General features: G+C 53.9%; 1 protein-coding gene across 1 annotated transcript in view; it reads right to left on the bottom strand.

The window, feature by feature from the left end:
- RUNX3 (RUNX family transcription factor 3) overlaps nt 1-26,377 on the bottom strand; it is a 32,392-nt gene extending 6,015 nt beyond the window's left edge. The window contains exons 1-4 of the mRNA XM_058040325.1: nt 26,117-26,377; nt 25,135-25,291; nt 21,002-21,106; nt 5,631-5,795 (exon numbers count right to left, since the gene is read on the bottom strand). Of these exons, the coding sequence (XP_057896308.1) occupies nt 5,631-5,795; nt 21,002-21,106; nt 25,135-25,291; nt 26,117-26,377 (688 nt within the window). The remainder of the gene's footprint in view (nt 1-5,630; nt 5,796-21,001; nt 21,107-25,134; nt 25,292-26,116) is intronic.
- Nucleotides 26,378-26,661: the final 284 nt, after the last annotated feature.

Here is a 26,661-nt window from a genome sequence, read left to right on the forward strand (position 1 = left end):
CCTCTCCGCTTACGACAACAACTCCATGTGGGGGCAGGGAGAGGCAGGTGGCCAAGAGAAGGAGAGGATCTCCATGGGAAGGTGCACGAGATGCATGTGATCTGTGAAGGCCCAGCTCATCTCTAGAGAAGGCGCCGCTCTCCTCGCTGCCCACGCATGCAGGCACGCTCTCACGCCTCTGTCACGTATGTTAGCAAGTTCATTTGTTTCCAAGTCAGGGCCAACTAAAAAAGAAAACGGCCCCTTCCTCTCAGCCCACGTAAAACAGAGCAAAATATATTTTGGGGGAGGAGGGGAGGTGTTGAAAAAAAAAAAAGGAGGGTGTGAACAGCATCCGTTGTTACACGCCCATGGAGCAGGGCCCTGTATCTGATAGAACCAGCTCACAAACTGGGTGCACGGACTTCCTCTGCAGTCTGAAAAAAAAATGCAAACCCCAAACCAAAACACAACAACACACAGGTCCTTATCACAGCATCGCCAGGCACCACCTCAACACTGCCAAGCACGTTTGCTGCTCAGTTTTGTGATTCTCCCCAAACACCGTGTGCTGCCGTGCACTCACACACGCGGGCCCAAACCCACCGTGCTGAGCAGCACAAACCCAGCCCCTGGGTCCTCTCCCACCCTAAATATGCTGGGCAGCAGCAGAGCAGGGAAAATCCCAGGCGTTCCCCGCTCAGTGGATCATGCACCACATCTCAACCTCCTCTGCAAACCATTCCAGATCCATTGGGATGCCCCAATTCTCTGGGCCCATCCTCCTGGGGAGGACCCTGCTCCTAATTCCAGCGTGGATTTATGCAGGACCAGTTCAGCCCCACGCCCTGTGCCTGCAGTGGCCTGCAGAGCTTACATTAGCTTTTCTGCCTCGCCGTGTTTACCCCCTCGATGTATTTACACGGAGCCATCGGCTCCGCTCCCCGCCTGCCCTTTGCTAGACTAAACAAGCCCAGCTCTCCCGGCTTCCGGCACAGCCTCGCTCATCGCGGAGCCCTGTGCCCGCATCCCCCTGCCCGGCACATCCCGCCGAGCTGGTGGATAACGGTGCAGATCGGAGCGGGTGGGTGGGCTGAGCGCTCCCCTCCGCCCTGCCCGCGCTTTGCTCTTTACCTGCATTCAAAGGGTATTAAAACAAATTAACAAGCCCTGACTACATAAAAGGAAGCTGCTGGATTTACAACCCAGCCTGCAGCTAGACCACCTTGCCTGCCGAGCAGGTTTGGGCCAGGCCACGTCTGCCGTGGGAATCCCACTGCAGAGGGGTGATGGCACAGGGGGATCCAGCGGCCGGGAGCCCGGCTGGGGGCTCCCCACCCCGCTCTGAGAATGGCACTGCGGATCCCAGCATTCTGGAAAATCCAGGATGGCACCCCTGAGGCAAATTCCGAGGGATTCCTGGCTGTTCTGTAGGGATGCAGCGCCCTGAGCTGTGGCTGGGGTTGGCCACATGTCCGTGGCACGAACGCAGCGGTCGCGGGCGCCTGGACTCTGTCCTGCGGGAATCTCCTGCCCAGCACTGCTCTGTGGTTCATCTGTGACAGTTCCATGCCAAATTCACCGGAGGGACATCACAAATGCAAAGGAGAGGAGCAGAAAAGCAGTTTAAAGATAGACACAGAAGCCTGAAAGCAGGCAGGAAACCCATCTCGAGCGTGTTCCTTCCTTTGAGGCTGAAGCTGAATCCCACAATATGTTTTCTTCCCACTAATGCTTGCCTAGCTTCCTTTGGAAACAATTTAGTCTCTGCCCGTGGTAGAATGTTTTTATCCATTAAGAAATGGATATTTTAAAGAAACCATAAGTCAATCTGGACAGGGATTAGGAAGCAGCAATTCAGTGTATTTGCTGGGCCCATAATTCAGGACTTAACCTCAGAGCAGCCACGTTGCATTTCGGAAACAATAGGGGCACTTGCTGCCCATGCCAAGAGGCTTCTTAAAAGTAATGTAATACTTTAAAAATGTATATTTAAAAAGAAAAAAGAGAGAGAAAGACTTTACTTTAAAGGCATATGATGGAGCATTCTGCTGATGATAAAAATGTTGTGCTAGCCTGAAATAATGGATTGGGAATGAAGCTGAGTGAACTCCAGATCGGGGGATCTGAGACTTCACCAGTGAACACAGAGTCTCCCAAAAACCATTCTGCAGGCACTAGGGCTAAGAGAGGCTTGCAAAAAGATCTGACATTTACTGTCCTCCCTGTGAAATCAAAGGAGTTTGGCTTCTCTGGAGCAAAAACAGGAGTATGCAGGGGGACATGAAGTGCATCAATCAACACAGCTCGCTCCGGTACCGAGGAGATCCAATCTAAAATCCCTTTGCAATTGTCCTGGTGAGCACAAGGCCCCTCCATGCTGCTGGACAAGGCACACAATTGCTTTTGAGTGGTTGAAGATGTTTCCACCACAGAACTCGGGCGTGGGCGGTCCTGCTCTGCTGTGCTGGGAACAAAATGGTTCAGCCTGAGCCCCTGCTGAAACACAGGCAGGGGAGGACACAGAGAACTGGGGGTTGCTCCTAGGGACGACGTGTGTCTGTCACCAGCCCACCTCCCCTGAGCCAGGGGGCCCCGAGAAGCAGCTGAAGGCAGACAGCAAAAGTCCCTTTAACATCTTGCTTCACTTCTGAGAGGAGCTACTTGATTTTTTTAAGCTAAAAGGCAAAACTGGAGTGAAGCAGGCACGCAAGGCTCTGGCTTCGCGTGCCCCGTAATAAGGAACCATTTCAAGCCATCCTAATGACAGCTTGGTGTCTCGCTGCGGGGATGGCAGAGCTGGGATTGCAAACACTCACATTTTCCAGACCTCTCTGAAGAAGCATTGGGCCAAATCCTCAACAGAGGCTCTGCTCTGGGAAGCAGAGCTGGATGGTGGTGGGGGTCTGCCTGCCTGACCTGCCCAGCACTGGGCCAGATTCTCATCACAGCTACAGGGGTGAACTCAGAGTTTCCCTATTTACTCCCAGAGCAGCACAAGAGGGAATGAGATCTGCTGTGTGCAGGGTTGCCAGTGTCCATCCAGTTTGGGTACAGGCATGGGAAGGGATCAAGTCTCTGCCCATCTGAGTGGGGCAAGGCACGGCCAGAGCCACTGACATACCCTGGCACTGCAGAGAGCAGGATCCCACCCGCTCGCTATCGGAGCCGCGCTCTCTCCTCCCACATTTCCTGGCATGCCCTTCAGAAACCATCGGCTTTCTCCTAGCAGGAGGGCTTTGGTTTGAGACCATCTAACCTCAGCATGATCGTTTTACATGGGGGCTATTTATAACCTCCAGGGGCTGCTTTACTGAAAGCCTCTGCGAGTGGCTGAGGGCCAGACCCTTCTCCCACCCCGCGCGGCGCCCTTGCCGTGATCTCCACCACAGCCACGGCTTTCCCTGCTCAGGAGGAGAGGTTGGACTGGGCCAGAGCACACACATCTCCCAAGAACCCCAATTCTCCCAGATAAACACTGTCTCCTGCCTGCCTAAAAACCCAAACTCCGCGTGCTGTGGAGGTGCTGGGATCCCCCCGCAGTGGCTGATGCTGTTCCCGAGCATCCCAGCTCCAGCCTGCTTTTGCCAGGAGCGGATTAGGAAGTTTATGCAAACTGCTTGGTCAGCAGAACAGGGAAGCCAAGCACCCCTGGCACACGAGCAGAGGGAGCTGGGCACTGCTGGAGGGAAAAACCTCCCTGTCCCCCTCTTCATCCCTGCACAGGGATGCTAGAAACATTAACCTTGGGAAGCACCCCATGGAAGATAGCGGGGGCCGGATGAACCCCAGCCTGCCCACGGCCCCTCCCTGCTGGTATCTCGTTCTGCTTCCCACTAATCGGCCTCTCCTGTGTGTTACCCAAGAACGTGCCAAGTCGTGAGAATTACAGGCCTGTTAACTCCCGTGTTGTTCTTGGCACGGGCCGGGCTCCACTTGCTCGGGTAAAAATTATGATCTTTGTGAATAAGCCGTGTGTGTGTGTGTGTGCGAGAGAAAGAGGGGTTTTAAAATGATAGTTATGATTGGTCAAAGCCAGAGCTGTGTCAAAAGGACAGGGCTGGGATGAAAATGACTGAGCTGCTCCTGCTCAGATTTACGCTGGTAGGAACCCGCAGTCATTTTAAGACAGTTCCTCTGACTCGGGAACGAGGGAGCCAAGAGCAGAGCGTGCACAAACCGCCTTTTGCAGCATTCCTGGGACTTCGGATTCACTCCGCAGGAATGATTTCAGAGGCTAATTTTGTGTGTCTCCACTCCTGCTGTCACTTGACATTTGGGAATTTGGCAGGGGCGGTAGCTTGTGGCCAACTCCATTTTTTTTCTCGTTGAATTTGTGTCATCACCTGACTCTTTGCTCCAAACGGCGCTCTTTGGGTTTCTGGCACTGCAGGGGGCTGTGCTAATTTAAAATACAAATCTTTTTTTCTTCCCCCAAGAATCTCTTTCTTTATGATGCGGCCAATGGGACAAGCCTAGAAAACTCTTTCTCTCTCCTGCTTTTTTTAAAAAACTCAAACGATAGTCCCACACAAAATGCCCGTGTTCTTCTCATAAACCTTGCTAATATCAATGAGAATTCCTAGTGTGGGGATTTGCATTTCAATGAGAAAGAAATTAAATTTTCTCTGTAATTTTGGGTTGGGAGGAGCGGCGCAGCTTTTACAGTTCGGGTAACATTTTCAAACATGTTTTTACACCCAAAACTCCCTCTTTGCTAATGACACCGAGGCTTTCAAACAACCATATCCCTTCTGAAAACACAGCACGAGGGTTTTGGGAGTTTTTCTATTAAACTTTCCCAGAAGGGCCTATTCTCACCAAAATTCCAAATACAGACAGCTTAAATACTGTTCCTTGAAGCCCTGTTAGTGTTCCTGCTGACTTTTGAAGGAAAAGAACCAGTGAGACTAAAAGCGCATGGAAAAGCAGCACAGAAAAGGACAGGAGAATGATCTCTTAATTCACCCTGGCGATATCTGCCTGTGCAGAAAGACAGGAGCAGCACAGCAGCTGAGATATTTTAATGCCTTGCTTAGTTTGGGACTGAAATTCCAGGATTAGCAGCCTGATCTCTGTCAGGTTGCTCCAGTGGCAATTCCTGCCCCTGTCCTGGCAGCGAGCTGCGGATTCCTGGGGAACGCCCAGGGACTGGGGCGCTCTTTGCCGCTGGCAGATGTGGGAAGAGCAAAGCTCTGTGTGTGTGTGTGTGTGTGCCCGTGCAGGTGTGCATCCGTGTGGGGAATTATGCTGGAGCTGGGCGAGGGATCACCACACTTGGCACCCACACAATGATAAGAAACCGTTGGGATTAGCATGTAAAGCACGGAACACCCTCCCTGGCTGATGCATAACCATAGCGCGGCTGCCTTCATGTCAGAGGAGCTGCTGGGTTCAAAGGGTGCTGCTCTCACCTCCCTCGCGCTCCTGCTGCTCATTTGTTCCTCAAAACCCAGATCTAATGGTGCAAAAAGCGACTTAATGGGTGCAAAAAGGCTTCCAAGGTCAGGAAATCCACACAAACTCCTCCCTGGCTCCTCAACCAGGGGAGAGCCAGACTCCAACTCTAAAATCCCACCCAGATTGTTCCCACCCAGCCATGCCAGGAACACGAGGGCTTGGGGGTGACACCGGGACCCCCAGGTGGTTACCTTGGATTGGAGTTTGAGCCTGGGAGCCGAAGTGGCTCGGGGTGCTGAGGGATCCACGGGGGTTGGGTGTTGTCGGGGTGACTCTCATGGACTGGCGCAGCCGTTCCAGCTCTCCGTAGCGGTCGGCGAAGGGTTTGGCTTGGTCTTCCAGCTTTTGTCTGTGCCCTGGAACATGATAAAAGAGTCTGGTATCTGATCAGCTCCCCTTTGGCTGCAGCAGCCTGGTTACACAGGGAGCCAGCCTCTGTCTCTGTGGTTTGCTGTTTCTCACACAGGATAATGGGTGCCAGCCCCGGCAGAGAGCAGCTCCCGGGGCAGGTGGACACACAGTGACCCACAGGGGAGGCTCCAGATCATCCAGAAAGTCTCCAGCCAAGGAGCTGGATCAGGATGCCCCTGCCTGACCCACCTCCACCAGCCCTCACTGACTCTGAACACAGAGGGGAGACGTGCAAGGCAGGAGAAACCATGTGCTTGCAAAGTGGGGACTGGGGAACCAGCAAAAATTGAATTTTAAGTATTTTCTACAGCGTTTGCTCATTGCTTAAAAAACAAACTCCCATCTTACTGCATCCCTCTCCCAGCTGTGCCCACCCAGTTCAGTCAGAGCCAAGTGGGGCTGGAGGAGGCACAGGAGGGACGGGATCAGCCCTCGCTGGTACCACACCTTGGCCACCTCGCTTTGCTTCTCTCTGTTCCTCTTTGCTCCCCATAAAACGGGCAGACTAATCACCCACCTCCCCCAGGCAGGGCAGCGGCTAATGAGCGTTCATAAAGCACTCCCAGCTCCTTAGGTAGCAGCTGCTGGCACAGGGCAGTAATTATTAAATTTATGCTAATTGTCCCGAGGCGAGAGGCGCATGAGACGCACTTGATACATAACTTTCACATTTTACTGTATTAATCATCGCCAAACAGCTTTGCTCTCTCTGGACCGGATTCCAGTCTCAGTTACACCCGCACAAAGCTGGAGGGGCTCCAGAGGAGCCTGAGCTTTACATCAGTGCGGGGTTCAGAGCTCGGCTTCTCCCGTTCCTGCCCTGCCGCAGCCAGACTGCCCCACAACACCCCCGGCTCCCTGCACCTGCCACGGAGGGACCGTGCCCAGGTGGCACCGCCCCATCCCAGCGCCCAGGGGCACAGGAGGTGTGCAGGCACGCCGGGAGAGAGGCTGGCAAGAAACCCTTCTGCAGCACTTCAGAGAGCTGGCCCTTATCAGATCCTGCAGCCCGACATCCACCAAGCCAAGCTCAGCCCTTGGTGGCTTCTGAAGAAGAAAAGGAAAGCAAAGCAGCGCGTTTAAAAGGCGATGAACGCAGGCACCTCTCACCCCCCTGCCCTTCCCCCTCACATCTGCACAGCTCTGTGAGCTGTGGCAGTTTATGGCAGAGTCACAGAAAGTCCCCACACTTGCCCCTCCTTAAATCCAGCGTCTGGTATCTCCTGATCTCCCACTTGCCTGGCTGAGCCTGTGCTTGCCAGGCTGGCTGTGGGGATGCTGGGATGGGAGGGAAGCTCCAAGGGGAGCTCACGCTCCCAGCTGAGCTCCACACCTGTCCCAGCCACAGATTCCAAGGGGCTTTGACCCCTCTCTGCTCTCTCCACAACCAGGTGAGCCCCACCATCCCCTCCAAGCTCTATAATCCCCAGATTTCCAGGGATGTGAGAGTCCAAGCCGAGGGAAAACGTGCTGGCACCAGAGAGGAAAGCTTGGGGAGGACAAACCCAGCAGAAAGAAAAACCTCAGCGGTATTTTGAAAATGTATTTTCCCTGCTGTGTGAAGTAAACCAAGGAAACCTCAAAGCAAGACCATAAACGATCTATTCTCGTCTCTGTGTGTCCCCAGACCTCAGGCACCTCTGCATTATCCAGGGCCTTTGGAGCTGTGAGCAGCATCTGTCACATAGTGCTTTCTCCAGGGGTAAAGTGTGTGCACTGAGATGTCCTGTTTTAGCCCACATTTTATTATTGCACTATACATTTAAGCACAGAAGAAGGAAAATAGTGTTATATTTCACATTTACCCAGTTTTTTTGGGCAGAGCTTCACAGGAAAGCCAAAAAGGACTTCAAAGACCAAGTTGCCCAGAAATCTAATGAAAATTAAATTCCCTTTCTCTATCTCAGCACAAACCCTATCCTGTGGTGGTATCTGGCATGTGACAGGGAAAATCCTGAAAAAATATATCAAGTGATCTCTATGCTGATAAAGTTTTGAAAGATTATTCAGCCATGCAGCCCCACCAAGGGCTTCATGTGCCTCTATCATGCTGCACTGTGGTTGCTCTGGTGCCTGCGCTGTCTGAGGGTGGGCACAGTCCCATGGACTTTGCCAGCCTGGAGCAAACACATCCAGAAGGGGCTGGTTTGTGGGGAGACCCAGCAAAACATCCCAAACCCCTGAAACTATCCTGCTGAAAAGAAAGAGGAAAACTTGATGCAAATATAAGTCAAGGCAAACACGGGGGTGGTGGGATCAGGGCTCTTCCCAGCCCCTCTCCAGTCTGTGTCTCACCTTGTCCCCATGTGTGGAACCTGGCAGCCCCAAACCCTGTGAAACAAGGCAGAGAATGAGTTAAAAACCACCAGCTTGGCCTGCCAGCCCTCTTTAGCTCAGGCTGTCTCCCCAGGACTTCCTGCCGCTTGTCACTTCGGGCTGGGGACGTCAGACTTTGTCACGCAAGAGAGAATCGCTGTTAATGGGTTTCTTTCATCAGAACAACCTGAGCTTTTTAATTTCTGCAGCGGTTGGCTTCATTAAAAGCCCTTCCCCATCTGCCCACAGCTGTCACGGAGAGGAAACCAGCGAACAATGGCTCATACCTTAGAGAACAGGAAGGTGGTTTCTACCTTCACCCAAGCACTGACTCAAAGCCTCCCGAAGCCAGTGGGTGGATTTTCACTCAACTTCAAACAGCCCCAGCCCTCATCCCAAAAGAAATCTGTCTGAGAAGCCTTAATCACCCCAACCTGTGAGTTTTGGGGCACAAAAGGCACTGCTGGGGTTGGAGATTCTGCGCTGCATTTCCAGCTGGGCCACCACTGGCTTGTAGGTCAATATTTATGGAAACAGCAGAGCCCAGCATGGTCAAATGGTGGCAGCTCCTGACCTTGGGCACTCCTTGTCAGCAGCGCCAGGGTTTTAACGCTGGATCGGGTTTCAGAATCTGTTAATTCCGGTATTGAACCTGACATGATGTAAACATTGACAGATCACCTACGATCCTGATGTAATAACAAGATCTGTATCAGCATATCAAACAAACTATCCCGTTGAACACTTCCCAGCTGGAAGAGCCAATGTGAATTTGACACTTTAGGCCAGTAATAAGAAGCATACTGGAAGTTTTGGGTGTTTCCTTGGAATGCAGACAGCGAAGCAGTGTGTGCCACACGAGCTCAGGCCCTCCGAGCCATGATTTAAAGACATGCTTTCTGCATTAAAATATTTCAAAGACCAAACAGAGTCTGCTCTTCCTTCTAGGAGTGTGCAACCTGATGTGGCTTCCCAAGCCGGGACCAGGATGGGGTTTCCAGGCAGTGGAGGGGGAGCTCCAAAAGCAGCTGATTTCCTCAGGTCACTGAGATGCAGAATATTAAATTGAGCAAAGGAAGAAAGGAGCTCCAGGAACTTCATGGCTCGAGTAACACCAAAATCCCAGAGCTGAGAGATTTGATTAAAAGAAAACTCTCAGTGGGGTGAGCGGGAGCCCCGGTTCCCTGATTTCTCTGCAGATGGAGTGAGATGAGGAGCTGCAGAGCCGTGCTGGGCTCAGAGCTGGGTGTCACGCTCATCCCCAGCCCCCGGCTCAGCAGATGTTGGGAAGTGGCTTGGCCCTCCCCGGGAGCCTGGCTGCGGAATGCTGGCGGCAAGCTGGAGCGGAGGAAACGCCGAGGGATGTTCACGAGCACACACACACACACTGCAGATCATTGCCTCAGCCCCAGACAGGAGGAGACACGGCCAGGAGAGGGTGGCACGGGCTGGCACAGCAGCTTGAGCCACACTCAGCCTCCTTCAAAGCATCCGAGCATCCCCCTGGCATTCCAGCATCCTCCCACCAAGGCTGTGCTCAAATATTCCCAGCCTAACTCCGGGGCTGAGCCAGGCTCACCAGGAGCAGTCCCTGCACATAAAGGCTTAGTCTCTACACGTCTGTGAGAAGGGACCACAAGAAAGGGATCAGCAGTGGATAAAACTCTTTCTCAATGTGCAAAACACCTTTCAAATCCCTCCCGTGGCCCTCGAAATAGGTACTTCAGAGAGACACAGAGGCTGGAATTTTTTCCCAGTCTGAGTCTCGGCTAGACTATCAAGTCCCAGCATGTGTTCCAGAAAGAAGCCACATGTGAAACTCCCGTGTTATGGGAACAGCAGGCCTGTCCCTTGCAGCCAGTGCTGGGCTGGTTTCACCTTTGCACACCCCTAACACAAGGCAAGAACGTGGCTCAGGCTCCACCTGGAACCCCACCTCCAGCTCTAGACCTGCATGGGAAATGCCCAGCCAAGGAGAATTCAGAGGAGCCCCACTGCCAGGGAAGGAGGGAGGGAGGACAGTGCAGAGCTGGGAGCTGGAAGGGACTCAAACATGACGCAGGATGACGGAGGTGCCCTCCGAGCCCCAGCGAGAGCCAGCCCCGCTGCTAAAACCAGAGCCCAGGAGTTCACATTGGGAGGCACCGTCCCTTGTGCTGCTGAACAAAGTCAGGCACAGATAACTCATTATTCACATGTTTGAAGTGGGCCTGCTTACGCCATTTGGAAGGAGAATCAGTCACGGCCGGGCTTTGCTTTGGTTTCCTCTGGCTTTCGTGAGACACTGCCGCTACTGTCTTTCTGCAGCTCGGGGAGAAAGGGGAGTGTGGCGCAATGCGCCCCGGCTCGCTTGTCCTGGCACAGCCTTCACACCAGCAACCAAAGGAAAATAATATTTAAAGGGGTGGGGGAGAGAATTAGGAAGGAAAAAAAAAAAAAAAAAAAAAAGAAAAGAAAAAAAAAGGCTGCTAATTTATAAAGCTTTTTTAGCTGGTGGTGGTCTGAGATGAATTGACTGCCTCTAAAAGGATGAAAATAAATATCCCTCTTTTTGAAGGAAATAGGCTGGCCCCGGGCCAGCTGGCAGGAAGCACAGAGATATGTTGCATTTACAGTAGGTTTTTTAGTGTCTGAAGCTCCAGCAGCGGGAGAGATGTTCGTTCTAGGCAGGCTGGGACTGATTAGGAGGCTTTGGGAGCCCTGATCTCCTCTCACTCCTGGGTTAGTGCTCAGACCTCTCCTCTGCCTCTCCCCCTGCCCGCCCTGTGCCCACCCTGGCAAGTCTCTGATAAACCCTGTTGGGGCCTTTGATTGTGCTGGGAGACCCCAAAACTGAGCCCTCTGGAAGGAAAACAAAGCAGGGCATTAATTTAAACAGAAATCCAGGGTAGTGCTTCCAAAAGCTCCAGGGACCCGGGAGCTGTGGCCCATTCCCAAATCAAAGGGAACATCACGCCCAAATTTCCACACAACTGCAGCTCAAATGCCTGAAGGACACAGGATCCCTATTCCCAGGGTTTCAAGAGTCTTTCTGGATTTACAAAAATATTTGAAGCCCTTCAGAAGACAGGGAAAGCTGAGGGTATTCTCAGCAGTGGGCAAATTTCATCAGGTTTAAGCATTCAGGCCACTTGTGCCTCACTGAAAATCCCCACCAGAGCTTTCCTGCCTTTTTCCATCCAGAGCAAGAACTCTGAAAATCTGCCCCTGAGACTGCAGAGTGAGCTGGGTGGGGGTTAAAAGTTGTGATTTACAGATATGAAAGCTGCAGCCCGGGTGTCACAGCGCAGCAGGTGGGTGCACATCTGCGGGAAATCGGGCAGCTTTCAGAACAGGGTGCAAAAACCACCAGCCCCGACAGCCTCTCTGCAGTCACTCCCCATTCCAGGAAGGCAAAATTCACTCGTGGGCTGTGATCTGCTCCTCATGGAATCAGGCAAACCCCCTGATTCCGAGATTCCTGAGCTGGCTGCTGGGAGGAAGCAGAGAGATCTCAAGGACATCCAGCTGGTATTGCCTCAGCCCCGGCTGAGATCAGATTTTCAGATTCCATAGATCCATGGAGAGCTGCCAGTCCCAGCGAGCTCCTGCTGCTATCTAACAACCTGCACCGGGACCTACCCGTAGAGCTGGTTCCTCCCAGCTCACAACCTGTTCCATTAGGGCCAGCACATCACATTCCTTGGGGTGACACTGGCTGAGGACACCGTGCCCGGGATGGGGAGGACCAGGTGCTGGGCTCAGCCCTGTGCAAGGAATGTGCCGTGGTTCAGCTGATGGAGCTGAGATGTCCCTGCTCTGTGGGGAGGGAGCAGCAATTTGCCAGCCTGGCCTGTGCTGTTGGGATCAGACCTGAATTTTCTCAAGGTCTGAGGGTGCTGAGCGCTGCTTTTCCCTGCATTTGAATACTGATCCCCTCCATCCCAGGACTGAGCTCCAAGCTCCATCCCCAGAGCCTGGCTGGTGTTACCCTGCTGGATATTTGCTTTGGATAACAGCTGGATAATAGCTTTGCACTGGGCAGGAGGAGCCCAGAGCGACGGCACCTGCACTGCACCCTCACCCTCATCCTCATCCTCCCTGCAATGCTGCTCCCCAAAGCCAAGGGAGCAGAGCTGACCACGGGGAAAGGATTCCCTGCTCCCACATCTGATTTGGAAAGGGGAACCCTCCCAGCACAGAGGTTCCCATCCCACTGCCACCATCCCCGGAGGCTGGGAGGGCACCAGGGGCACCCCCTGCTTGCCGTGTCCCTCTTCTTCCTCGCCTCTCTGCCCCGCTCCCACCACAGCAGAGACGCTGGGAAGAGCAAGAGAAAATAATGCAAACTCATGTCTGAGCCCCTTCCGCTGCAGGAGGAGGTTTGTGATTGATCTCTGCTGCCTGCAGGACAGGTGACTGTGCGCCGGCAGCGGAAGAGAAGGGTCGTAGGAACTCAATTTCATTTCACTCTGAGTCAAATCCTCTTCCTCCCTCTGCCACATCATTAAAGTGATTGGTTGCACTGATAAGCCCTTTCGGGAGGGAGAAACAAGATGTGTCCTGCCTGACATCTGATGTGATCTTGTGGTTTTGGTTTGATAGTTCTGGTCCTTTAGCTGTTGTCTTCCCTGAAACGAAACTTGTCTTTTAGCACTGCCAATTTTTCCCCCCTTTGCTTTCCAATCTGTGACTCCTCACTGTGTCCTCCTGAGCTCCTGAATCCTTCCTGAGGGAGCTGGGGCCACGCTGCATCAATAACCTGCAAATCCTCCCCCCAGTCCCCTGCACATCCCTGCTGCCCCCAGGAATCACGGACAGGTAAACTGAGGCACGGGGTAAACGCTGCTCCTTTGGGAAGGAGCGAAGCTCACCAATGGCCTTGCTGCACTGCTCACAAAAATCCCTTTTTGGTGCCACCTGCATCCCATCCCAGCCCACCCATCCTCCTGCACAGCTCCCTTTGCATCACGCTGCTGCATCCAGCAGGAATTTCTTTTGTTGTGTGTTTGAATTTGGGTTTCTTGTTTGTATTTGAATTTCTTTTGCTGTGCCTTTGAACAGCCCCTGACACAACCTAACGCCGAGCACCACCAACACCCTCCTGGAAAAAGCCTCCAATGCAACTTAACCCCCCAAACATCCCTCAATGACCACCAGATCCCACAGAAAACCCTTTTGATCGGTTTAATCTCTCCCAAATTCAGGATCAATGCCCATTTCTCCATTCTGAGTTATTCCCAAAGCCACCCCAGGGCCAGGTTTGCCTCTTCCACCCCAGCTGAGAAGCGTGCCCTGGGGTTTTCCCAAAGCTTTCAAAAGCAGGAGGTGTTGCAACCAATCCCAACAAAGATTCCTCTGTAGGACGCAAGCAAAAATAATTTCCCTGTTCTGACTCCCAATATTGCTGCACTTAGAAAATACTGGAGGTTTTCAAGTGAAAAGATTCTGGAGTTGTTGCGCAGCAGGCAATTGGAAAGGAGAGACAGAATTTACTGCATGTGGCGAATAAAATAATTAGAGGAGTGCATTTACTGGAGCCCAGACAATTTCAGCTGCTCTGTAATTCCCTTTGAGGCTGGAATACAGCCCCGAGCTGCAGCACCAAAGGCCCTGGTGATGCTTGGAGCACTCTCAGACAACTTTCATCCCTGCTCTGCTCTGCCCAGGGAATTCTCTGCTCCCTGGTGTCCCCTGGGATGACCACAAGTCCCACTGAGATCCCACTGGGATCTCTTGCACAGCCCCACCACAGAACCCAGGGCCAGGCTGAGTTTGTCCCTGTGGGGTTTTCATCCACCCCGCTGCCAACACGGGGCATCCCAGAGGGGGACACTTCCCTGGGATCAAAACGTGTTAGAGATGGGAAAGCAGGCAGGGAAACCTCCTGTGAGCCAGCAACAATCTGCAGAGGCTCCTGCAGGAGCTGGGGAGCCCCAAGGATCCCCCAAAGGCAACTGCAGGAATTGGGGAGCCCCAAGGATTCCCCAAAGGCAACTGCAGGAATTAATCAAGGCTCTGAGCCTCCTCCAAAGGCTCCTGCAGGAATTGAGGAGCCTCAAGGCTCCCCCAAACGCTCCTGCAGGAACTGGGGAGCCCCAAGGATCCTCCAAAGGCTCCTGCAGGAATTGGGGAGCCCTAAGGATGCCCCAAAGGCTCCTGCAGGAATTGAGGAGCCCCAGGGTTCCCCCAAAGGCTCCTGCAGGAATTTAAGAGCTCCAAGGCTCCCCCAAAGGCTCCTGCAGGAACTGGGGAGCCCCAAGGATGCCCCAAAGGCTCTTGCAGGAATTGAGGAGCCCCAAGGCTCCCCCAAAGGCTCCTGAACAAACCAAAGCCCTTCCACCCCTCCAGCAAGGAGAAGCAGACACCCACAGGAGCTGCGCAGGTTCCATCCCACAAAAGCAGAGGCTGGAGCAGGGCTGGGACCACCCCAATCTCTGAGCAGCACCCCAAGAACACCCAGGGGATGTGTGAGGATATCCCAGGGAAGCACACAGCAATGCCACAGCTCCGGGATGGGCACACAGAGTTTCCTCCAACAGCCTCAGCCCTGCCAGGGCTCAGGCAATAGGGAAGCCATAAAGGCCACTCAGGATTTCCTCCTCTTCCTCACCAGGGAAGAGGACGGGGCTCCAGAAGTGGGAAATGAGCTTGTTTTAAGTACTGAGTATTAAATTAGAACAGATTACAGCAATATGACATGGACAAATCACTGCCCAGGAAGAGCTGAGGTCATTTATTTATTGAAATTGTCTTGGATTGATTTTGTTGGGGAATTTTTTTCTCCTATTTATTCCTTCTTTTTGCCATTTCCTTTTTTTTTTTTTTTTTTTTTTCCCTATTCCCAGACAATCTGGGAACTGTCTGTGTATTTATTTCCAGCTAAGGACAAGCAGGGGAATAAAACAAAGACCTCAATAATACCCAAAACTATCACCCCACGGGAGCACTTCAGCACCGAGTCTGCTTTTAATTACAGAGAACATCTCCAGCTCAAGTTTTACGCAGCCCCACGAGGGAGCCTTTTGGCCAAGATAAAGATCTGGAATTGGACAATACTGGCACAGCCCACCCCTGTCCTGGGTCTCCACTCCAGCTTCTGAGAGGCACAAGGCTCTCCAATGATTTATTCCCCAAGCACTTCCCAAATCTCTGAGGGTAAACGTGCAGAAAGCACAGGATCTCTGGATCTCTCTGGGCCCAGATCTCTGAGGGTAAATGTGCAGAAAGCACAGGATCTCTGGATCTCTCTGGGCCCAAATCTCTGAGGGTAAATGTGCAGAAAGCACGGGATCTCTGGATCTCTCTGGGCCCAGATCTCTGAGGGTAAATGTGCAGAAAGCACAGGATCTCTGGATCTCTGCCTCAAGGTCCAAAATTGCCCACAGGAATATGGCAACAGGGGATCATTTTGTCCCTGCTCCTCTTTGGCTCCCATCCCATAACCCCACTCCATCTTCCTCACCCTCAGCTATTTTAGGCTGACCCACACTCGTCTGCCACCCAGTAAATCCCAATTTCCCTGTGTCCCTGGACTGGGAGTATTTTATTTCTCCATCTCCAGCTTCCTGGAGCTGCCATCCCATAGAACATCATCCCAACCTTCCCACAGCGCTCGCAAATGAAGATTTCCCATTTCCAGCCCATCTTTCTCACAGGTTTTTGCTTTTGTACCTCATATTCAAGCCAAGAGCTCACAATGCATGGGGTGAGGGCAACCAGCACTGTGGGGACAGCGATGGCACGAACACCTCTACAGGAGGGACAAGGGGGTGCCACCCCCTGCACACCCCAAATTCCTCATGTCTGCACGCCCCAAACTGCTCATTTCTGCACATCTCAAACTACTCATTTAATTTCAGCACACCCCAAACCCCTCATGTCTGCACACCCTAAACCGCTCATTTAATTTCTGCACCCCTCAAACTCCCCATGTCAGCACATCCCCAACTCCTCATTTAATTTCTGCACACCTCAAACCCCCAATTTCTGCACACCCCAAACTCCTCGTGTCTGCTCACTCCAAACTGCTCAAGTCTGCACACCCCAAACTCCCCATTCAATTTCTGCACACCCTAAACCCCCATTTCAGCACACTCCAAACTCCCCATTCAATGTCTGCACACCCCAAACTCCCCATTGAATTTCTGCACATCCCAAACTCCCCATTGAATTACTGCACACCCTAAACCCCCCCTTTCTGCACACCCCAAAGTGCTCATTTTAGCAGACCCCAAACTTCCCATTCAATTCTGCACACCCCGAACTTCCCATTGAATTTCAGCACACCCCAAACTCCTCATGTCAGCACACCCCAAACTCCTAATTTAGTTTCTGCACACCTCATACCCCTGATTTCTGCACACCCCAAACTCCTTATTTAATTTCTGCACACCTCATACCCCTGATTTCTGCACACCCCAAACTCCTTATTTAATTTCTGCACACCCCAAACTCCCCATTCAATGTCGGCACACCCCAAACTCCCCATTTAATTTCTGCACACCCCATTCAATGCCTGCACACCCCAAACCCCCCATTTAATTTCTGCACACCCCAGACTCCCCATTTAATTTCTGCACTCCCCATTCAATGCCTGCACACCCCAAACCCCCCCCTGAATTTCAGCACGCCCCATTTCCCAGCCCGGAGCGCAGCGCCGTGAGCTCCCGTGGGAGGGAAACCCTCTCTCAGCTGAGCTCTCAGCAGCCTCCGAGCCCGAGAGCAGCGGCGGTTCCTGGAAACGCCTCGCTCGGGGGAGGTGAGAAGCTTTCCCACCCGCTGGCTACGTGACAGGGCCAGGGGACAACCACAGCCCGGGGACAGCCACAGCCGGGGGGCACGGAGCCTTTTTGGGCAGGGAAAAACCACAGGGGGAAACTGGGGCTGGGCAGGGTGGGCTCAGCTAGAAAACACTGCAGGGACAAGGTGGGAGAGGGGATTGAATTGTTGTGGCCGCAAACCCCCTCGTCCTGTCCCCCCCTTGCCCTGGGGACACGTTTGTGTCGCTCGCTGTGGTCGCACCAAGCAGGGACACGAGCAAAAGCACCAAATCTGTGATGCACAGCCCCGAAATGAACAGGGCAGGAGGCACCGACAGCGGGGCTGAGCAGGGAATGCGGGGGCACAGGGACCCACAAATCCTCCTGGTGTCCCTTTCCTCCCCAGCAAGAACAGCAGCAATGGGGTGGGAGGCAGAAGGAAAGGATTAAATACAAAAGGGGGGTTAGAAAGTGGGGGGAGAGAGGAGAGTGGGGGGATTTGGAAAGTTAATGGTAAAAAAATAGTCCAAGAGGGGGGGAGAAGGAATTTAAAAGGGGAAAAAAAAAGACTTTGCACAAGAGTTGTGGGCAGAAAGAGGCTGGAGCTGTGAGAGGGAGAAAGGAAAAGTGAGAGCAGCGAAGGTGAGAGCCAAGGGAGGGGAAGGGGAAGGGGAAGGGGAAGGGGAAGGGGAAGGGGAAGGGGAAGGGGAAGGGGAAGGGGAAGGGGAAGGGGAAGGGGAAGGCAGCAGGTGGGTGTGAGGGGAGCCCTGGGGATGCTCCCTTTCCCCAGGAACACACTGAACAGCCCTGTGCAGCCCTTCAGCTCCCCGTGTTCTGCCTCTGGGGGTTATTCTGCAGCAGCCGTGGATGTGAGAGGGCTCTGCAGCCTGAACACGGGCCTGCAGAAACGGGGTGGGGGAAAAAGAAGGAAATTCCACAGGAAGTTCAAATATTTTATTACTTCCTGTTTGTACAAAGTATGTCAACACTTGGCACCCGCTGTGCTATTTGTTTAGAGCTGAGGTGCCAACTTGACAGAACGTCCCTTTTTCTGCTGTCCAGCTCCAACACAGAAAGAGCTGGAGCAGGAGGAAAAGGAGCTCGGAGCGAGCGGGGCACTGGAGGAGCCTGAGGAGGGGATGCTCAAGGAGAAGCAGCACTGATACCACCACTGATATCACCCCAAGGAGCCTCCCCCTGTGCACCCCAAGCCATCCCCATCACCCCCAGAGCCCTCAGGAGCTGGGGCTGGGCACGGCCTGCGTTGAAAGCCTCGCTCAAGGGCTCAGATCAAGCCATGGCCAGGGCTGGAGGATGAATGGGATGCCCAGAGGTGGAGCCCAGCCACAGCCCCGGCCCCAGAGCCCACAGGGATGTTTGGCTGGAGGGATTTGCTGCAGCTGAGAAGGCGCTGCCCGGGCCTTTCCCAGGGTACCAAGACAAATGGCCAATTCTTTCCACGTTAAGGATGGGTTTTGTCCTCTCCACCGGCCCCACATCAGCCTCCAGCCCTGATCCTCACACCAGCAGCCAGCACACACCGTGGCCCATCTCTTGAAGCCAAGAAGGGGAAAAAATTCCGTATATTTTTATGCCCACACATATTAACATACATATGTTAAGAAGTGTATATAGTATTTATAAATATAAATAAAAAATTGCAATTCCTGCTCTCACCAGCCTCGGTGTTTGGCCCAAGGTGGGGATCCCCAGGGCTGTGCCAGCCCCAAACGCCAGCCCCAAATGCCAATGCTGGCACTGCCAGGGTGCTGTGCCCGGGAGCCACCCAGTGGCAGGTGAGCCAGGAAAAGCACCTCAGCTTTCCAGGATCATTTTACAGCTGCTGCTTCCACACCCAGGGTTTCTGCAGAGCAGGGAGGGGAGAAAGGTGTTATCTTATTATTTTTTTAAATTGTTGTCTTCATTCAGAAGTGTGGCAGAAAAGAAATTCTCTTAAATTTTTTTTTTCCCCCACTGGAAATTCATCAATCATGAGTTCAAGCCCCAGGGTCAAACTGGGAGCCAAAACATGACCAATAAATCTATGATTCCCTGAAAAAAAAATTCCAAAATAGCCACAATTTGGGGCTAAACCTTTTCTATCAGCGATTTATGGGTTGGGGATGCAGGGATGGGGGAGAGATCAACCTCTGGGGCCCACACCAGGCAAGGGCACAAGCAGCAAATAAACCCCACACAGATCTCCTCAAGGAGCCAACACTTCCAGCACAGTTTGAGGTCCAGAAACCATCACGAAAATCAAAAGAAAAACCCCAGAAAATGCTGTCCTTGCAGCTGGGCTGTGTTCTAGGGAGGGCACCCCTCATCAGAGCCAGCACAAGCTGCTCCATGCCCTGATTGCCACGGCCTCCATATCAGAAAACTGAGCTGAGGGATGGGAGCTCTGGGGTGAAATGCTGAAATTCAGGAGGAACGGGTGTGATTCACCTGGGTTTGGCTGTCGGGGAGGCCAAACCGAGCTCCAAGAGCAGCAACTATCTTCCCTTGTATTATTATTTATGTATTCCCGATGGTGAGGATGATGATGATGATTATTATTATTATTAGAAAGGCGATCTGATGCAGCTGATAAGGGGCTGAGCCAGCAGTCAGGAGGGCTGGTTTCTATTCCTGACACTCCTGGCAGAGTTGTGAAATTCCCTGCCCAGCCCTGGGGCTGAGCCCCAGCACCCACCACGACCCACAGGTGCCACACAAGGGACCTGCCTGATGTTCCTGGCTTCAAAAAACAACCCGCAACAGCAGCGTTGGATTTAGAAGCTGGAATGCAGGAAATCCATCCTCGACAGGCTCCAAAACAAAATCAATGAGGGGGGAAAATCCTCCGAAGCCCGATGCAAATAAACCCCCCTGGCCCAGGGAACGGCCTCCACCTGGCCTGACATCAAGGGGCACCGATGGCCCGGCGACAGCATCAACAGAAAATGTTTTTGGAGGCCTTTCTGAAGGATCAAACTGCTTCCCCTCGCTGCAGGCACCACGGCCTGACACGCAAAGGGAACAAACTGGGCTTTATAGTGCCGGGGTGCTGCTGGGCCAGCAGGAGGGCAAAGCTGGGGATGGAGCCCCCGGGGACAGGATCCCAGCACACATGGGGGGTCCCACAGGGTGAATCCCCCTCGAGGCAGAGGAAACTCTGCGGGCAGCACCTCCTGAGAGGGTCCCTGGCGGCTCCGAGCAGCCCGACACCGAAAGGCACCAGGGCAGGGCAGCTCCCGGAGCCTCCCTGAACCACGAGGCTCCATCCTGCCCCCGGGAGAGCCTCCCCAGCACAACACAGACGCTTCTGCGGTCGCAGAGTCTCTCTGGTTTCTCCAGGCTCAGCCCCCGGCCGCGGGCGCTGCCAGCCCCAGCCTTTGAGAGCCCGAAAGCGAAACCACGGCGGAGCCGAGGGGAAGGAGCTCCGTGCCAGGGCAGGCACCGCCTCAGCGCCCGGGGAACCTGCTGCATTTGTAGTGCAATCCGCCAGCAATCAGCCCCCAAAGCCGCGCACAGATCCCTGGTTTCATAACCCCCCAGTCCCCCCGTGCAGCGCCAGGCTGGGCCTGGAACTTGTGCCATCGAAGCTCCAAGAGTTTTCCCAACATCCCAACCTGGAGCTGTGAAATTATCCCTCCAAGATGGGTCAGGGAGCTACAAACCATCCCTCCAAGATGGGTTAGGGAGCTACAAACCATCCCTCCAAGATGGGTCAGGGAGCTACAAACCATCCCTCCAAGATGGAATAAGGGAGCTACAAACCATCCCTCCAAGATGGAATAAGGGAGCTATAAACCATCCCTCCAAGATGGGTCAGGGAGCTACAAACCATCCCTCCATGATGGAATAAGGGAGCTACAAACCATCCCTCCATGACGGAAAAAGGAGCAGGAGGCAGCAGGGAGGGACATGAAGAAAACTCCGAGCAGCCAAAGGTGCCACCCCAACGCCGTCCCTGAGCTCCGTGTGCCAGCTCTGCACCCTGCACCCCTCAGGCACGGGGAGCCCGGGCCCTGCACCCCCTCCCCAGCATTGCCAGCGCTGCCAGACCCCAAAGCAGCCCCAAAGCAGCCCCAAAGCAGCCCCTCACTCACTGCGGGGCTCCCGGGGCCCGTCCACGGTCACTTTGATGGCTCGGTGGTAGGTGGCCACTTGCGTGGGGTTGGTGAACACCGTGATGGTCAGGGTGAAGCTTTTCCCTAAGGACAGGAGGGAAAAAAACAGAAGTGAGGATCCCGCATGGGTTCAGCTCTTGAGGGAGAGGCTGGGATAGAAATCCCGCACACATCATCGCGTTTAACGAGCCGTGAGTGCCCAGACACGGCCCTGGAGCCGCAGGGAAAAGTCCCAATTCTCCTGCCCTGCCCTGTGCCCGTATTTCCGCGGTGACCCAGCCCTGGGCGCGGGATCCCCTCGGGGATGCTCCCTTGGGATGGAGCCGGGATCACCCGCAGGGACCCAGGGCCCGATCCTGTTCCTGTTCCCACTCGGAGGGAGCCGTGCTCGGCCTCAGCCATGAGCCAAAAAGTGGGAACTGCAAAATGGGAACTGAACCCGGCCGGCAGACAGCGAGCTCTGCAGGGACTGTCCCCTCTCCAGCCCTGCCCAGAGAGCAGGAACCTGCGAAAGGGTTTGGGTGTCCTCAGGGAGGATTGCAGAGGTGCTTTTGAAGCACCAACCTGTCACCTTCTATGCAAAAAAAAAAAACCAGAACAAAAACAAAAAGGAATGAAGCGTTGAAAAGCTCTTGGGAGCCCAGATTTTGCAAGGAGAGCCCCCCTTGCCCCAGCAGAAGAAGTTTCCATCCACAGCCTGAAATTGCCTTTATCATCACAGAGGTGTCACCAGCCCTGGGCCCACCCTGACCCCAAAGTTTTTACCTCCCACAGCCTGAGCAGCTTCACCCCAGCCCCTCTGTCCCGGCCTGGCTGTGGGAGAACAGAAATCCCCCAGGAAGGGCCTCAGCTCTCCCTCAGGCTCCCCAAATTCAGGAAACCCTCGGCCGGAGGCTGCACAAACCACTCTGACCCATCCCTGCGGGATTCCCGAGGTGTCAGAGGCCTGAACCCCGGCAGGGCATCAGCCTAAACCTCGCTGTGATGGATTTCTGCTCCTCCAGCCTTTATTCCACAGATAAAAGCAGTGAGGAGCCGCCTCCTTTCCCTTTTCCCCTGGAGCAATCGGGGCTTTTCAGATCCCGACCATCGGGTCGGACCTGAGGATATCCACAGCAGAACTAAACAGGATTTATCCAGATAGGAGGGGAAAAAAAAGGAATAAACTGAAAAAAATGAATTTTTCTCCCTCTGAGAACATCCTGGAATTATCCCAGGTGGGAGAGTTGCTCCAGGGAGCGCGGAAAGGAGGGAATGCGGGTTCTAAAGCCCACAGCGATCACCGATCCCCGCCTCGCCTCGGCTCTCAAACCAGGAATGAACAACGCACAAACCTTCGGCTCATTTCCTGCACAGACAGGACATTTGGGAGGGCAAAAGAAATAGAATTATTTCATTCTCAACACCCGAGGATGCAGCCCCTGCTGCCAACCTGCAGGGACGGGATGAGCCCACGGAGGATCCCAGAAAAAACAACCAGCACCGAGGGTTTGGGGGGAAAACCCTGGCAGAGCCGGAGCACGGGGTGAGGAGGATGGGCAGCAATTATTTAGGGAGTTTGAAGGGGTAAACATTTAGGGAATTTGAAGGGCTTCAAATTCCCTAAATAAATGCAGGCAGCGTGTGGCAAAACCCGGCTGTGAGGCACTGAACCCCAGAGCTGAGCCCGATACCTCCGTGCCCCTGTTTATACTGCATTAATAGTGATTATTTATTATTATTATTATTATTATTATTATTATTATTATTATTATTATTATCTTGAATTTTTTATTCTCCCCGTGAAACAATCTCCCTGGCCCGGAATCCCTCGCCGCAGACACAAACCCAGCCCGGGCCGGTTGTGGCTCTCTCAGAAACCTGCCCTGAACCGAAAATGATGATTCTGCCCCAGCACCGCTTTGAGTCATTTCCCGCCTTCTCAGGAAGCCGGGCTGGGGTTTCTCATCCCCGCCGGGCCCCGGCAGAGCGGGCTCGGGGCTGGATCGCGGCTCCAGGGGATGCTCGGGGGGCGATTCCAGCCGGGAGAACAGGCGGGGATGCACCGGGGAGAATTTTCATTTTATACAGCTCGACCTAAGTAAAAAAAAAATCTGATTTTTTTTTTTTTTTCCCCATCTTTGCCTTGCACTTGGAGATTTGAATTTATTTTTTGGAGGGGATTTAGGAGCGGCTCTTCCCAGCTCACAGCACCAGGAATAATCCCTGACACTTTTTTACTAAAAATGCCCCAATTGGCCCGGTTTAAGCGGTGTTTTCCCAAGGAGAGCCTGGCTGCCGGGGTTTGCAGGCTCCTGCAGCTCGGGCACACGGCAGGGCTGGAGCAGGACCCGTGTTTACCGATCCACACGTCCTCGCTTCGGATTTACACAAACATTTGTACACACACACGGGGAAATATTCCAAATCTCTGCCAGAATAAATGAAAGCAGCACCGAGATGTCGGGGATGGAGCCAAACGAGGCAGAGCGAGTGCGACACCCGGGATAAAAATCCAATAAAAATTCAATGATCTTTCACAGCAAACTGCTCTGGAAGAGCCGGGGAGTGAAATCCACCCTGGGCACGGCGAGAAAACCCCACGGAGCCGCCCTCAGGGAGCCCCGCCGGGGCTGCTCCTCTCCGAGTATGACAACGCCTCACCCCACGCGAACATGTAAAAAAAAAAAAAAAAAAAATTAAAATAATTAGCGCCCGAGTCCCGCCCGTTAGAGGCAGCGGGGAATGAGTTTATTCACCGAGGGCTTCGTGAGACCCAACTCCTGCTAATTCCGAGCCTGAGAGTGCGGAGGAAGCGAGTTAATAATGAATTCAAGAGTCACGCTGAGATTGGGCTGCGTTCAGTTCGGAAATTTGTGCGAGGATGAAGAAGAAAAAAAAAAAAATAATAAAAAGGGGAAAAAAAGCCCAACCAGAAAAGAGCCTAAGAGAATAATTGATTACAGAAATGAAAGCTTAATTCATAAAAGAAAAACATTTTCCATCCATCAACCTGCAACCAGTTAAGTGGAGAGTTTTAAAGAAACTGCAACATGGAGAAGGAGCCAACAGGAAAAAGGAAATGTATGAAAGAATGTAAACTATTCAAGTTTCATAAAGAGGAACAAGTAAACAGTTATTACATGCAAATAATTCCTAACATCACTGCTTTTAATTAATGCGGAGAAGTCAAAATATATCTGACACTGTGTGTATACATTTGAAGCCTTTGAGAAAGCGCTGCCATATGGCCATTAAAATATCGAGTTCTTATTGGGGCTCAAAGGCAGCACTGAGGGCTCCGATCTGCAGCGTTTTCATTGGTGAGGAAATGCTGAAATGCTATTTATACCCTCGGAAACGCAGGTACAGGCAGGGCTCCGTGTTTAACATTTCCAGGGCATTCATTTCGCTCTGCTCGGGCGGCACGGACGGGTTTGTTTGGAAAAGCCAAATTGCCGTCCTGCATTTCCCTGCCACGAGCGGGGGGAAAATTGAGTAAAATCCCCCCCGAGCAGCCGCGGCTCCCGCCCGGGCCGAGCTCTGCGCTGTTATTTCACTTTAAACTCTCGATTTTCGCTATTTAAAGCCGAGCTGCCAGGTGGGGTTTGCTGCCTCCTGCGTGATGGGAGAAACTGGGGAAGGTTCGGGCTGGGGCCGCCTTATTTGTGTTTAGGTAGATTTGGAGATATTTAGATATATTTGCGTCTGTATTTTAAATTGTTTTTCATCTGCACCGCCCATTCCCGACACCTGGGCAGGGAAGGAGCCCCGGGAGGAGCGAGGCAGAGCTGCCGGCGGGGCCGGGGCTGCTCCCGCATCTTTCCTGCATCCCTCCCGCATCTTTCCTGCATCCCTCTCATCCTCGGGAACCGCTCTGGGGCTGGGGGGGCTTCTCCCGCCAACGAAACCACGTTTGGAATAAAATATTATATAGAATAAAATTGAAAAATAATAATAATAAAAATAAACTAACAAAATAAAATTTAAAAATAAAATTTAAAATATAAAACGTAGTAATAAAATAATAAGAAAATAGAGAAACATTCTTCTTTCCATTTTCTTTTTCTTTTTGTTTTTTTCCCCCTTAAAAAAACAAATAAAAGGCCAACCATTTCCTGGCCGGTACCTACCCCTGCCGCTTCTCCCAACAAATCTGAGGTCGTTAAATCTCGCCACTTGGTTTTTCATCACGGCCGAGGCGTTGCGCAGCTCCGCCGAGTAATTCTCGTCGTTCCCCGCCATCACCGTGACCACGGTCCCGTCGGGGACATCTCCGAGCGCCACGACCTGGGGCAGGGCCGGAGCATTTCAGCCTCAGACCGACCCTCAGCGGAGCCAACCTGCGCCCGCTTCCCCCCCGAACCCCGCAAAGAAACCCCAAAGCAAAACCAAAAGCGGCCCGAGCCCCCGAGGGAGGCGGAGAAAATCGGAGGGGGAAAAAGAGCTCGGAAAGGGTTAAAAGCAGACGGGGGGTCGGTGGGGAGGGGGTGAAGGGGGGTCAGGCCCCGTCGGAGGAGTCTGTGCGTTTATTTTGTTGGATTCGGGATCAAAACCAAGCGGGGCGAGGCCCCGGAGCTCCGGGTCCGGCCCGGGAAGCGGCGGCCCCGGGGAAGTGCAGGGAGCGAGGAAAGGCCCCGATCCCTCCCGGGGAGCAGCCCCGGAGCCGGGGGAAGCCGGTTTGGAGCCCCGCTCATCCCTCCGGGCTGCCGGCACCCGCCCTGCCCCGCTCCCGGCTCGGTTTGGGCTTCCCCGGGGGTAACGGGGATGCCCAGCCCGGGGTGCCCCGGGGAGCCCGGGCAGCGCAGCCCCGCGCCGGGGATTCAGCTCCTCGCTCGGCTTTTGGCAGATTAGATCTGCCTCGCTCTCCCTCTCCCAGGAAGGTAATTAACCTCCATCTCATTAAACTTCAAAGTTGCCTGAGAGCTCCTAACTGTACGGAATATCTAAGATGCCGTGACCGCGGGGCAATGCGGAGACTTGATTAAAAATAATAAACTGGCCTATTTGATTAAAAATAATAACGCGGGCTCCCTCGGCGGCGATGTCAGGAGCGGTTTAAAGGGGAAAGGGCGAGCGGGTCGCGGCTCGGTCCCGTCGGGGCTCGGCACTCACCTTGAAGGCGACGGGCAGCGTCTTGTTGCACCTCCAGTGCGACGGCAGCACGGAGCACAAGAAGTTGGGGCTGTCGGTGCGCACCAGCTCGCCGGCGTGGTCGGCCAGGACATCCACGACGGAGCGCACCTCGGGCCGAGCGCGGGCGCCGGGCGCGGCGGCCCCCAGCGCCCCGCTGTTCTCGCCCATCTTACCGCAGGGGAACGCCGTGGACGGGGGAGTGAAGCGCCTGCTGGTGCTCGGGTCTACGGGAATACGCATCACAACGGCGGGCGGCGCGGAGCCGGGCGGGACGGGCGGGCACCCGGCGGGGCTCGGCGGGCGGCGGCGGAGGCGGCCGAGCCCCGCGCTGCCTCGCTCCGTGCCGGCGGAGCGCCGTCCTCGGCGGGGCGGCGCGGGGGGAACGGCGGCGGCGCGGGGGATCGGGACCCGCGCGGCTCCGGGGCTCGCCGCCGGTGGGTGCGCTGCGCTCCGTGCCGAGTGCCGGTGCCGCTGCCTGTGCCGGCTCCCGTGCCGAGCCCCAGCCCCGCTGCCGGCCCCGCCGC

The sequence above is a fragment of the Melospiza georgiana genome, chromosome 24 (assembly GCF_028018845.1).
Source record: "Melospiza georgiana isolate bMelGeo1 chromosome 24, bMelGeo1.pri, whole genome shotgun sequence".
In the NCBI taxonomy this organism is placed as follows: domain Eukaryota; kingdom Metazoa; phylum Chordata; class Aves; order Passeriformes; family Passerellidae; genus Melospiza; species Melospiza georgiana.